The 15371-nt window shown below is 36.6% G+C and overlaps 1 protein-coding gene across 1 annotated transcript in view; it reads right to left on the bottom strand.

The window, feature by feature from the left end:
- LOC136875924 (polyhomeotic-proximal chromatin protein) overlaps window positions 1-15045 on the bottom strand; it is a 96751-nt gene extending 81706 nt beyond the window's left edge. Inside the window, exons 1-2 of the mRNA XM_068228257.1 lie at window positions 14761-15045; window positions 10871-10999 (exon numbers count right to left, since the gene is read on the bottom strand). Of these exons, the coding sequence (XP_068084358.1) occupies window positions 10871-10999; window positions 14761-14955 (324 nt within the window). The 5' untranslated portion in view covers window positions 14956-15045. The remainder of the gene's footprint in view (window positions 1-10870; window positions 11000-14760) is intronic.
- Window positions 15046-15371: the final 326 nt, after the last annotated feature.

Here is a 15371-nt window from a genome sequence, read left to right as displayed (position 1 = left end):
GTAACATTCAGAATACATTATAAAAGAAGAAGATATTAATAGAAACATGGCCACAGTACCAAAATAAAAACAATTATGTCCTCATGTCTTCATCAGAGATACCAGAGCGGAAAACCCAGTATCTAGAATCCAAATTCTACATGTTTTTTGAATACAGTGATAACCTTTCATCATCATCATCAAAATTACCATTTTACAGGCCATATCATCATTTTTTGTATTTTAGAAAAGTTTAATATTTTTTCAAGTTTTCATTCATACATATCCCTTTGGCACTATTTTGTCACTAGCATCTTTGAGACCAAATATAGTTATTATTCTGAATCAACTTCCTCTCAGCGAACTTGGTTTAAGGAGGTACAAGAAGAAAAATAAACCTGCTGTGGAAAGAACAACCATACTTATTAAAAGAACTAAAATTATTATGTTTCAAACATGATCAAATCAAGTGACAAATTTTGCAAACCTATTCAAATATTTCAAGAACAGTCAGACAGCTGCCACTCCCAAACATTCAGTAAAAGATGATTAAATTAATTCAATTCAATTCAGGTTATATCTATAAAATTATTTTAAATTATACTTCACAATTTATTATAATCAGCAAATAAAAACCAACCATCCCTATCAGAAAGAATACTTTGGAGAAGGTGTAAAACTGATTTACATGCCATGCTTATTGGCCTTACAGGTCATTAACTATACTTTTTCAAAATTACAAACAGCCCACCCGGTGGTCATGATCTTTAAGGCATCAAGTCTTAATGGTCTGACAACATGGTTGTCCGATTCAAATCCCATCGGTGGAAGTAAATTTCTTTTTTTACGTCGCACCGACACAGATAGGTCTTATGGCGACGATGGGGCAGGAAAGGGCTAGGAATGGGTAGGAAGCGGCCATGGCCTTAATTAAGGTACAGCCCCAGCATTTGCCTGGTGTGAAAATGGGAAACCACGGAAAACCATTTTCAGGGCTGCCGACAGTGGGGTTCGAACCTACTATCTCCCGAATACTGGATACTGGCCGCACTTAAACGACTGCAGCTATCCAGCTCGGTGAAGTAAATTTCACCATCAGAATTTTGGTCAGCAGGGTAGATCATTACATTGCATGCCAAAAGCCTGGGTTCAATTCCAAACCTCTTCACAGTATTTATATGAAGTGAAAGCACATGACATGGCTGATGGTGATTTGTCTATCGGATGGAAGTATTAAGCCTTAAGCAGACCCCCCGTGCTGTTATTTGACAGGAGAAGGCTAAGTGCTGACACTGGGTCTCAACCTCTCCTTAACTCATCATCCTGCGAAGGTCAGACATGGGCGTCAACTAGAGAGACCCGCACTAAGCGTCTCCAGAGGCCACACAACATAAATCAAGAACTACAAATTCCAAGCAGGGCCATTACTCCAAAACTTAATAACATATTCTTCTTTTCATAAGTTGCTCTTCCTTTTCTTCTGAATGCATAAAGCCAGGAAGTCATTAGGCAGATGCCATTTTTGCTTTCCTGCGTTATTAAATTGAATGAGTTTTAATTTCCACCGTTTTCACATATCTTTCCATCATATTTCACACAGTCAACAAACAGGTAGTTTATTTCAGTGTATATTCAATAACCGGCAGATAAAGCAGCAGCATGATGGAGTAAACATTAACACGACAGGTATCTATCCCCTGTGTTACCAAAATATGAGATCACATTTGCACACCCACAAGAGATGATATACAACCAACAGCTGTACTCTTAAGTTGCCTTGATATCAAATTGATCAAATCACTGAAGAAGTTTGTAATATCAAACAATGTTGATGACTGTTACTTTATGGGGCATACTTTAGCAGTCAGCAGCCCAAATTTTAAACTCTCAGAATTACATGGAGCATCTGACTTGAAACCTGTAAGTGCCATATGTTAAGCTGACAGTCTCAGTAATAAAGAGGGAGATTATTTTGAGAAATCAACTTCTCCAATGTTATCACATTACAATTACAAAACAATATTTTAAGAAATCAATTTCTCCAGAATGTTATTACTACAACTGCAAAACACTATATTTTTAAATAATACAGAAGTAAAGAAGAAAGTCCGCTTGGTGGCCATGATCTTTAAGACATGAAGTCTATATGGTTTGACATCGTGGTTAGCCAGTGTAAGTCCTGTTGGTCGAAAAAAATTTCACCATCAGATTGTTGGCCGACAGGGCAGGGGGAAGTGGTGGTATACAATTTCTAATCACTAGATTGCTTGCCAAAAGCCTGGATTAAATTCCAAACCTCTCGGCAGTGCTCATGTGGAGTGAAGGCATATGACGATGCTAATGGTGATTCGTCTGTCGTATGGGGTTGGAATGATACCAAAGTTTGCAAGGAAAAAGATATTACTTAATTCTGTTTAGTTGTTTAGTATAAATACATAGATAGATTTTTTAACCACCAACAGGCTATTGTCTATTACAGATGGTGTAGACGCATTAGGTGACTATCATCACAAAACAAGACTAAGCACAATACCTCAGGACATTCAAAATTATTATTTTTCTCATCATTTTTATTTCAGTTAATGACTTCCAGCATTGGAATGTATTTTATCCACTTAACTCCAAAATAATAGGCAAATGATTAGTCCTATCACAGAATAAAACCCAGCATGTGTCTTAAAGTTTTGTTGTGTCTTAAAGTTTTGTTTCCAGCAAAAAAAAGTCATATGCGTTTTCTAATGGTTATCCAAGAAATTATGCATTTTATGTTAAAGCACACATTCCAGAGCAACCGCTGGCCAAGCACTGTTCAGGGGGCTTCATGCGTTAGGTGGACTGACCACCAATTAAATGTACAAAAAGCCCTTTGGAAATAACTCAGTTTTTAACTAAACTAATTTTGTTACCTGGGACTTAAAATGACAGCTAACTTGTTAATATTGAGTAGAAACAGAAGTCAGTAATATCATCAACTATCACTCCATGAACAATGTGTACGTTCTGCTGGTTTATAATATTTTATGTGTGTCAATGCAGCCATGTATAATAAGAGAATTTTGAGGTATTATCGACTGATAATTTGTTACTGCTCTTTTGTTATCTCCAGGTTCGAAACTACTTGCACAATACTGTCAACATCAAACTATACTGTTAGGTTTGATATAAACAGAGTATTGAATTTCTGTGACTCGAGTATAGATACCTAAATATGTTGCATGTTGTATCACAACATCCCTATACATCCTTGACTTTATAGTGGCAACTTGCCAGCACCAGGGCTCCAGAGTTTCCAAACTCTCGATATGATGTAGGCCTTCACTGGTTACTAGAAAGCAGCGATTACTAGAATGTAACAATTACAATTTTATTTCAATAAGTAGGGTACACTATGAGTAAAATTGTATTTGGTAAAAGGTAATGATTACAAATTAAAAATCACTAAAAAATATATCTTACTAGTAACTATTACTTATACTCAATTACTTCACTATGAGTAATTCAAATTGTTCCCTTTGAATTATGTATAAACCAGTTTCTACCGTATATATAATTTTATAAAGTGATTGAGGTCATATCAAAATGCTGCATCTATTTTCTTCAATATGGATATCCAAAATCCACACAATCATAATATCTCATTACTGCTGTATTATCAAATTTGGATGAACAAGTCAACAGCAACAGTAACCAAAAATAAATTTTCAAGTGTTCCATTTCCACTATATGCCTAGGTACACAGGCTCCTAGGGTGCTAACAGAGAGAAAATCCATGTTCCCATTTCCCACAGACACAACAGCAACCAAGCACATTAACCCAAATCAGTAAGCAGGATTCCCGACTTTTCTCTCGCAGACAGCATGGCTACAAATAAAACACAAATTATACGAAGACAGAAAACATGAAGAAGAGAAAAGAAACAGAAGGATGATAGAAACTTCACACTAAACATATCTCCTTCCTTGTCACTCCACCGAAAATATTACATTGTTGTTCTTCAGATAACAAAGATGTAATTATTATCATTGTTACAATATTAACAAGATAATAATAATCACATTAAAGGGAGGAAAATGTGTTAAAAGCGCCAGAAAATTTGTCGCCAATTTCCATTAAACATAATTTGAGTTTCTAATTCATAGATTATGGATAAGCCACCATATGAATATGCTGCCTCATAGATGCAGAAGGTGTAAAAAGAAAAAAGAGAGAAAAACAAAAGAGATTAGGAAGCACAGAACCCAGTAAGCAGAGTGAGAGAGAGAGGGAGACATGTAACCTGTGCTGCATTGGCTGGCATGAGTGTGTGTCCAGTCGCCAGCTTCGCACCAGACACCAGCTGAGATCCGCAAGAACCACCTGCAGCTTTTGTAGCAAACTGAAAGCTTGCGAGGCTGCCCAGACTCTAAGGAGAGGCACACAGACACACACTATGGGATACACGACGTGCACAGTCAACACTCATCATTGTAATTATTTAATATCAGCCTTTTGTTCTCTTAATAACATAAAATTTAAAAAAAGGACATGGAAAAGAGAGAAAGAGAGAGACAGACAGAAAACTGTAATAAAACAACAAACACTTAGATTACAATGAGCTTCTAAGAAACTCGGCCATAATAATTTGTTTGCTATTGATAATTAATTTTATCTTTGCCAACAATGAATACGAGAGACCAGTAAGTAAACCACACTCAAGATAGCAACCAAAAGTCAATGTGGTCTGGAATCAAACCAAGCAACTTTGGCTTCCCAGTCTCATCACAGGCAATGTCTAATGATTATGAACAATTATATTCGTCTCAACAGGAAAAAAGAGAAAGAAATCAGACATGAATTTAGTAAGCATGGGAAGATAACAGTCATTGTCCACTACTAAAACTTACCCCAGGACTTGAATGGAGACATAACAGTTACAAAATTTCACATTCAGAACAAATCGTAACTTTGTTGAACATTCATAAAAGATCTTCAAAAAATTAATTAATTGTGACATGAATTTCTTGACTAAATCTTGAAGGTTATAAATTTATGATATCAATAATGTAAATAGCTGTGTCTGAACAAGCCATTACAGCTGTCACTTAACTTACTAGATTATTGTAAACAAGTAATAACATGAAGCTCTTAAACCTATTCATATTATGTCCTAAAAAGTCCTTTCTGTACATAATTTGAAGAAATCAGTTATGATCATGCAAACAATAACTTGGTATTATATACATTTGTACACGACATCTAATTCATTACAATCTCAGTGGTACACCATTGTGGAATGAAAAGGCGATATCAAAAATAATTAATAGAATTTTCAGTGTATCTCACCTAATCTTAACAGCTTTTGGACTGACTGTACACTGAATTCAAGTGAAGTGAAGTGATGTGGTAGTAACTCCTTACCTTTGTACCACTAAGTAGAATAGTAGTGTAGTTATTTTATTAGTTAGTAAGGACAATTTTAAATAAAATCCCTCATATATTCCAACAGTTTCAGGTGGAGGCTTTTAATTGTGGGGAATGCCTTATTCATGTAAATTTGCATATATTTCTTCATATTGTGTCCAAAGAAAAATCATTGTGTTGCATTTTTGAATGCCCTGTCCTCAAATACTGCTTCTTTCTTGACCTACAAAATATATTTCTATTATTCTCCTTTGAAGCAGCTCCTACTCTCTTCCCTAACGACATTGATAATCCAAGACAATCTGCCACTTTCTGATACACAAGGAACCTGTGTCCCCTACATTTTCCCCTCACACTGAAGGAAACAAATAGTACTCAAAACCATTGCAAGTTCACCCCCTGCAACGGTGGTCTCGGAGGTATCTTGAAGTGATGTGGCTAATATGCAGAACATAGGCGGACTGAAAATAACATGCGGACAAATTGAGGTCATCCGCATTCCATTTCACACCTGCCCGGGGGCGAGTGTACGCGGCAATCCTGCACCTGGTTTCACCACCCCGCCTGCTGTTAATCGCACGTTCCAGCACTCATACAACTTTCCATCAATATTACTCTTCATAAATTCAGTATCACACTGAGTGGTTACAGTGGTTGTAGTTTCTGATAACCATGACTAACTGCTGCAAAACAAAAACAAGTTTCCTGTTGTACATTTATCCTGGGCTGACAAAAAGTTGTTTAAGAAAAATTATAAGAACTCTTTCGGATGGCTGGAAAAAAAATTGTAACTTCAGTATTAAACTATAAATACATGTGGCTGTAACATATAAAAATTTCATTACCATCAGGCAAGTAGTTTTCTATGTATATATTTTTTGTGAGCAGTTCCTAGAGAGGAATCAAAAAACCCAGACAATATTTACTAAAATCAGAAATAAAAAATAATAAATGAACTTAAAAAACAATTTTTTCTTATACGCTCTAATGCAGAATTAAACAAGGAAAATATTGCTATAACTCACTTTGAAATAGGCCTGTCGGTTCATTTGTAATTAACACCTAAACTAGAGTATTCAAAATAAAAAATCCGACAGTAGGTAGCGAGATGGTGAAACCCAGCGTCAGCACATAGTCTACTCCTGTCTAATAACACCACAGGGTCTGCTCAAAGTTTAACATCCCCATCCAATGGATGAATGACCACCAACAACGCCATATGGCCTGACTCCATATAAACATTGTGGAGAGGTTTGGAAATGAATCCAGGCTTTTGATATACAATCTAGTGATTAGAAATTGTATACCACCAACCTCTCCTACCCTGCCAGCCAATATTCTGATTGCAAAACTTTTTTTCCACCAATAGGACTCAAACTAGGTACCCACAGTGTTGGACCATGTGCATTTGATGCCTTAACAACCATGGCCATCATATGGGAAAATGTAAAGGTGAATGCCAGCTACTTTCAAGTATCCATTAGGACCCCCACATACAGCACAGACAACCTTTGCTGGTATGGAGAGGACACTCCACAGTGCACATTCACATGGATACAGTATCAAAACATACTGCCAGAACATCCCTCTGCTTTTATCAAAAGATGGAACAGGAAATGGGGATCAGTGCCATCTCATTTCAGGGCATTCTGGTCATAAGTCCTGATGTCAGGCTTCAGGGATTTCTGTGCATTCAGACTCTTGAAATGATGTCAAACATTTTCCATCCTGGCACCCCTCACCGGTCTTTGGAAAGTCTGTTGTGAGGAACAGAATAGGATTCCTATGCCTGTTCACCAATGCAGTTTACTACAATGGAAACTACGATGTAGGGCAACAGTCCACTACACTGGTCCAACAGAATGCAACTATTAATATCATCATTGCACTTCGTGAGTTCTCTTTTAAAATAGTTTGGGTATATCCTGAACAACTGAGTTAGTCAAATGACTATAAGAAAGCTGAGCAGCACTTGATGGAGTTGTCTATTGTTAGCCGTGAAAGCAACAGCATTAGACCACATAGTTACCGAGTACAAGAGTTATTATTACGCAGTCCATGCAAACAGTGTCAACAATACTACAAACAAACAAAAAGATATCCTGTCAGAGCCAAACTGTATACATTTGTTCATCGTGGTTGTTGTCTGGAGTGTGGATACTTGTGCTGTCATAAAATTATTTTGTAGGAACTCTGATATACGAGATGAGTGATAACAATACTCCTATAGTAGTAAACAATATGTTTGAGCATCTCAGGGACAGATTTGTTAATAAAGATCAGGGACGGATGAATGTGAAACGTTACTTACTGATGGTACAGAGTCAGAAAGTAAAAGGATAGCAATAATAAGAGATATTATGGACACAATTTCAAATGCTGAGTTGTTAACAACGTTTCTCCTTGATCATCATTTTTGACAGTTTGGCCCTTCACAGGAGATTTATAACATTTCTTTCACACAAACCATTATTCAAATTCTATATTCTAAGGATGTGCACTCACTGGATAGAAGGAAAATCATGAAAATGTTCTTGATGACTGCCAACAGCAACATGTATATGGAAAGAGACTTCAGAAAACAAAATATGTACTGTATACACATTTATGGCTTGCAGAAGAGAAAAGAGAAGAGAAAAATAAAGAATTAAAGTTAGAAGGAAAGAGATCTATGATAATAATCTAATTATCTATATGATAATAAGACCCAGAACATGAAGAAAGCTAGACATGACAGGAAATATAACAGAAGATTTATATGACAGAAACTTCATACAAAAGAACAACCAAATGGCGTGCGCCTTCATTTCCAAGGAAAATACTGATGCAATTATGCTCAAATCTAAACTGCAAAATGTCTGCCTTGAGAACTGTGCTAACATAATTATTATTTATTAATAAAGCAATTTTGTATAAACTTATTTGAATATCACCAAAAGTTATGAGAAAATGTGATGCAGTTACCCCTTCGTACCTCAGCAATTTACCCAAACACTTCACTTGATATCCTCATTGGTAAAACAAACTTATGCAGGTGAAGAAGGACATGGGATTCATGCTATAAAGTAATGCTTTTCTCAGACAGAAATCATCCACTGGTATAATTCCATACTATTGTGCTTTCATGACTTCCATAAGTAACCCATGATTGGAATCAGGTCAAGCAGATTTTTTATATGGAGTCATATTCCATAACAAACTTAAACGTATATCTTTTTATAAATATCCCACTCCCTATCTTCAATTACAACACTGAAATGGAGAAAAGCTGGGCATTACAAGAAGGGCTGAAATAAGTCATTTTGATTTGGAAATTTTTCACAGACTTTCCTGAACAATAAAACAGCCAAAATTACAGTAGGAATTCTTGCTCTTGAAACAAGACACTTGATTGCCTTTCCTCTTTGCTGGCGAATGAAAAAATGAAAGTGTATATGTATATTTATTTGGAAGAATATGATTTAACTATATCTGTTCCACATGTTCACAAATTGCAAGGGTGATCACAAAGACAGCAGATTTTAGGCAAAAAGCCTAATTTTTCCGTAGTACATATTAGGTTGTGCTTTTGTATTTACATCTTTTGTACATATTTTGACCTAAAATAAGGGCTTTTATTAGTACCTAAAAATAACTATATTTGCCCATATTGTGCATTTTTGGCTATAAATGGCTTTTTTAATGTTTTCCACAAGAGTTTACTTGGAACCTTCCAGTTTGCTGTGTAAAAAATGAAGGAATGGACTGTATGACTGTGGTGTTTATAAATATGTATTACAAATATGAAGAATATTTCAATTAGTATTCCCCGATTTCAGAAGTTTGTTTTATGACAAATTTTGCCTCTATATCTGCTGTGTTATCTTCACAATTAGTTCCTGCTCTTTTGGTATGTATCCCTTTCACCTTGGCACCAAGTCACTGCTGTACCATTAGGTCTGCACTCTCGAATAAGTGACTTCACATATTCTGAAATAGACCTATACTGCTAAGCCAGTACAGTTAACCTGTCTCTCCAACCTCATTGTTAGCAGCATTCCTTCTTTCAACACCAACTTGTAAAACTCTACCTTACACCAGAATTCCACTCTCGGCCCCCTACTTCACTTTACCTTTCCTTCCAGTCTTGAAGTGTACTCACTAGTGAAACAAACTATACTGAAAATTCTAAAAATTAAGACATCCAAAACTTCTTTAATTCAACAGCGGCTTCAAGGATCCTCACACTGAATATCAGATGATAGTATTATTTTCTGTCAAGCTTGCAATAAAGACGTTAGTAAATCATCATCATCATCATCATCATCATCATCATTATTCTTTCATTTCACCCTCTTTGGTGGGGTACGTTGAATCAATCACTCCTTTGCGTGTTCTTTTCTTAGTGCCCAGTATTTCTTCATTCTTTCTCATCTTTGTTTCCTCTGGTCTTCCGAGATAATACAGTAGGTTTGACTTTTAATGCAGATTTATCTTGGAAACTCATATTTTCATCTTTTAGTTATTACTTTAGCTGTTTGACTGAATAGTGAATTTTCTGTAATTTTTAATTCTACTAAGTCCTTTTCAATTTCTTTAAACCAGCTGGGTTTTGTTTAGCAGTTACGGAAGAAGTCAAAGATTTGTTTGGTTAATGTCTTAGAGTTCATTCTGAAAAGATGACCGTAAAAATTTATCCTTATTTTTCGCATAGAATTTGAGAGTTTTCTATTTTCTTGTAGGGTGTTTCATTCTTCATGTATGTTCTCTTAATAATAATATTACCATAATAATAATAATAATAATAATAATAATAATAATAATAATAATAATAATAATAATAATAATTTGATAAAGCCAGTAATAACGAGTAGGCCTGCATATTTAAATGAGTTTTGAAGTGGTCTGAAAGAAAACACTATTAAAAAACAGAATAAATTGCAATCAAAATTTAACTACTTTTTTTTTCAGGTATCCATTGAGAAAAATGCTATCTTGCACAACACACACAAGGTGCTTTGCATAAAGCCAATGTGGAAAGAAAAACTAAAATGAATCAGCAATGTTCACACAGACATCAGAAACTTCTTCACAGAAAAATAAATTTAACAGGGATTTTTGTTGTACTATCATAGAAGCAAATATCCCATTCAGACCAGTGCAAAATTTTCAATTTATCCTATAGCTTACACCATAGTAATCTCATTCTGTCACAGTCAGGTAAGACCCATTTCCAAAAAGCATAAGATAGGGGAGAAAAGGAGAATCTGATAATTAAAGCAAACTGCATACAAGGGTTAAAGAAAATGAAACAATTACATATACACTTATAATAAAAGAGAACATATGTATGGCATTCCAGATGACCCCAAGGGTCCAGAAGAAACTAGCACAAATACAAATACTGTATGTATGGAAAAACTAAAAATTACACTCTCCATTTTTAAATGCTCTACTAGTATGTCAGTAACATTATTTGTCAAGGTAATAATTATGGCAGCATTTACTCACATGTATGGAAGAAGGATTCATCCCTGCAGGATGGAGTTGAAGATTCCCTGGCATCAGAAGCTGGCCTTGTGTGTTATATAACTGCTGAAGATAGGTAGGGTTCTGTAGTGGCTGCTGGATGACTTGAACCTACACCAGAGCATACACACACTGACAATCTGAGTTCTCTCCTACTGTAAAATCTATTAGGAAGCTCTCTACAATGTCTAGTCATGCTACAGAGAGTGACAAACTGATGGCCAAAGTCTTTCAACTACTTTCCAGTAAATTCTCCCCTGTTTAACCACAGAACATCAACTCCTTCTCAGATCTCTGCCCCTATGAGAAATATTTCTATTCCATACAACTCTGCATTTTCTTAACATTCTCTCCTTATGTCAATCATAAGCAAAAAAAACCCCTTAGTTGCCCACTCCAACAACTCCTACTCTCTCTTTTATTCTGTATTTATACTATATTTGAATGAGATTTCTTGTTGGTTACGTGTTTCTGTAAATCACACATTATCATAACAATATATATCACTGCTTCAGAATGGAGACTTCACATGCACCATAACAAAAAGCTGTTTTTACAGGAGAAAAAAGATCTTATGTGGTGCAACATGGAGGGGAGAATTGGGTCAATTACATTTGATAATGATCACATTGATTAATACAAAATTTTGTTTCTTAAGGTTATGATTTTGCACTTCGAGGTATCTGTAGACAAGTGTCGTAATGATCAGATATGAGAATGTGGTTTGGTTCATTTTAAGCAGTTCTATCTATTGTATACTTTGTTACATGGTCTCCACAGAATGATCAAGAGGTTTCATACAACCATAACAATATAACAATATTTCAGAAAATTGCAGATATAAGCAACGATACAGTTTTTGTTTATCAAATGAAGTCCGGTCTAGAAAGCCAAGGAAAGCGCACAGAGGATTTTTCACACTGAACAAGCATAACTCCATCGGCAGACCTTTACGCTGAGCAGCGGTCCCTTGGTAGGACTTAGTGGCCAAGGCCCATCAGGGGTCTAGCGCTTAGGGTTTTATTTTTCAATCAGTCATAATTACAATTGGCTGTATGTCGCACCGAAAGAGATAGGTCTTATGGCGATGATGGGATAGGAAAGGCCTAGGAGTGGGAAGGAACAGACCGTGGCCTTAATTAAGGTACAGCCTGGTGTGAAAATGGGAAATCACGGAAAACCATCTTCAGAGCTGCCAACAGTGGGGTTTGAACCCACTATCTCCCGGATGCAAGTTCATAGTTGCGGGCTCCTAACCGTACGGCCACCTCGCCCAGTCAGTTAGTCATAATTAAGGTTCGGAAGTTAAGGAAAAGTCATATTTCTTTCCTGAGCTCATTTTACCTAAAATCTGAAAAATAACTGCAAATGATAGGTCCCTGACCCCGTTCAAAGCAATTTTAAGTTGCATATTAACGCATATTTTGGCCATTTTGTTTGTTTCGGTCATATTTTGGTCATTTTAGTGGTATAAGATCATATTTGGTTATATTTTGAGCATATCTGTTGAAATTGAGGCGTCATTTTTAACACGGTACATGTTATCTGCGTTGAGTTTCAAATGAAGGATTTCATAATACTGTAGTAGTTGTATCCTTTCTTTTCCTGAAAAAGATAGGTAGCACGTTTAAAAGACGTGATTCCGAGAACATGATGCTGTATGAACGTATGCCAACAGATACCAAAAAACATGCTAATACAATGGAACCTTGGATTGCGAGCATGATTCGTTCCAGCAACATGCTTGTAATCCAAAGCGCTCTTATATCAAAGCAAGATTTCCCATAAGAAACAATTGAAATGCAGATGATTCGTCCACAACACAAAAATATTTATTCACATACCATTTCTGAAACAAAATATAACTTAAAACAAATGAAACTGCACTTTACAATAGAACCATTGTTGGTGTGAGGGAGACAAGAGATGACATGAGAAGAGTTACTATGTAGCACGAATTTCATTAACGGAATCACTGCTCTCTGTTGGCACAATGGAATTGTTTCCTTTTCATACAACTTTAATGAGGAACCTGTCCAATGACTGTTGCTTTTGCCTCTTTTTGAGGATTTCATGAAAATGTGACATTGCATTATCATTGAACTGATTCATCACTTGTACTGCTGTACTGGTGTTTTTCTACAAAATTTTGCATCGTTTCCCACATTTTGCACTTCTCCCGAATCACAGTTGAAGTGAGAGATTCCATTGACTTTTCCTCCTCCTCTTCCCCGCTCGAGATCTCCTCCATAATCTCCTCCTGTTGTTCGCAATGCACGTCCATCAGTTCGTTGGTGGATAGATCCTGGCTATGTTCTTCCACCAGCTCTCGAATGTCCACGTCATTCAGCTCCAACCCCATAGTCTTCCCTCAGGACACAATTTCATTGACAATCGGCGGCTCATTTTCACCAACAATCCCCTCAATGTCACGTCCAAGAACACAAGTCAGGCCACAGCTTTCGACAAGCGGAAGTGAGAGTTCTCTTGGCGACTCCATCCCAGGCTTTATCGATAATCTTCAAGCAGTTCACGATGGGAAAATGATTTCTCCCAAACTCTCAGATGATAAGGTTTGTTTCTTCGGTCTCTTTGAAGCATCGCTGAAACAGTGCTTTGGTGTATAGCTTCTTGAAGTTCGAAATGACTTGCTGATCCACAGGCTGGAGTAGTGTTGGGAGGAAGGAACTTAATCTTAACGAAATTGAATTCCTCCAGTAAGTCGTCCTCAAGGCCTCAGGGCCTGGAGGATGAGCAGGAGCATTGTCTATGACCAGCAAGACTTTGAGCGGCAGATTATTTTCTGAAAGTTATTTCTTTGCTACAGGACCAAAGACCTCGTTCATCCATTCAACAAAGGCACAGGGGAGGGGAAAACCTAGGCACATGTGACGCTCGTATTGCGGAACATCACTCGCTTATCAAGTTACAATTTATTTAAAATGTTTGCTCGTCTTGCAAAACACTCGTAGACCAAGTTACTCGCATTGCGAGGTTTCACTGTACTTCATTTTCTTGGTCCTTTACGAGATGAGAGTGAGAACTGTGGCTCAAGGATAAGTTAATGGATGAATGTATAAAGTTTTAACTAACCTACAGTTGCTCTGTCAGTTTGCATAATTAAATGTGTCTGCTTATATTATCGCTAATAACTTTTTGGCACGTTCAATGTTAGTAGTACTCTTAATACTTGCTCTCCATCCCTAAAATGCTGAAGTCATATCCTTTTTAGGTCATATTTTACTAGTTTTTAGGGCATATATGCTTGCATATTTTATACTGTTTTAGGTCATAAACTTCCAAACTCTAGTCGTAATGAATTAATGTAAGTAGTAGAAATGTTTACACTTCACAAATGTCTCTCCACCAGATGGAGTAAGAGTTGTGGAGAGAGGGAGCTCTCTAAACCATTACTCAACCCCATAGCTGAACATTAACCACAGCAACCTCGGAAGACTGCAGCTTTATAGACTAATAATCTAGTTATTGTAAGTTATGGCAACAGTTTTACAAGGATCCTGAGCCGTAGGAGTATAACTTAATTTCCAAAATCCCCTTACTGGTCAGGATTGGAATCTTGATGAAAAGCTAAATAATGTTATTTACTTTACGTCCCACTAACTACTTTTACTGTTTCCAGAGTGAAAAGTTAGCAACCTTATCATTGATCTACCACATCCTTTGAACCAAACCCTCAAAGGAGAAGACAATGAGAGAGAACCTAATCTGAAAGACCAATCCCTGCTATGTAGGTTTCATGCATAAATGAGACCATAAGTACACAGCAAGATTATGTCAGCAAAAAATAAATAAATAAACATACATTTGGTTTCCACATTAACAATAACACTGACAATAAAAACATGACTTACCCTTCCATGCCCCCATTCGCTGACTTGTTGCATCTGCGACGGTGGGACACCTGGGTGCTGTGCCAGAGGCTGAGGTGTCGGAGGTGGAATTGGGGGCTGCAGTGGCTGATGTAATGTTGACATAGTTGTTATCGTTGTCGTGCCAGATTGCTGGGGCATGGGTGCAGGAGCAATTGCAGGTGGCGTTTGCTGCATCGACACTGCTACCTGTCCAATCAAATAAGCAGGAAATAATCAACTACTAAAACAGTTTATATGGGAAGAGAACAGTCAAATGTATATATTGTACTAATAATCCATCATTTGACTTTTTTTTTAAATTAGTCCATTGACAAGTGTAAGTGAAACAATAGTTTGCTGGATGGCAGTGGCAAGTGGTGAACACATTCATAACCCCAGCGGCAAAAATGTTTTTAAAATATAAGCGATCGAAGCCCCACTACACACTCTAAAGTCAACATTGCCTTTTTAAAAGGCTGCATTTTTCAGGGAAAGGTCTACCTGAGAAAGTTTTTTCAAGAATATTTCCAACCACACACTCGCACATATTTTCAAACTGATATTCACGAAAGTGACATCATCAAAACTTAATCCATAGCAGATTTTAAAGA

The sequence above is a fragment of the Anabrus simplex genome, chromosome 6 (genome assembly GCF_040414725.1).
Source record: "Anabrus simplex isolate iqAnaSimp1 chromosome 6, ASM4041472v1, whole genome shotgun sequence".
In the NCBI taxonomy this organism is placed as follows: Eukaryota; Metazoa; Arthropoda; class Insecta; order Orthoptera; family Tettigoniidae; genus Anabrus; species Anabrus simplex.
The sequence above is the reverse complement of the archived record's forward strand: the minus strand, read 5'-3'. Positions and strand labels throughout refer to the sequence as shown.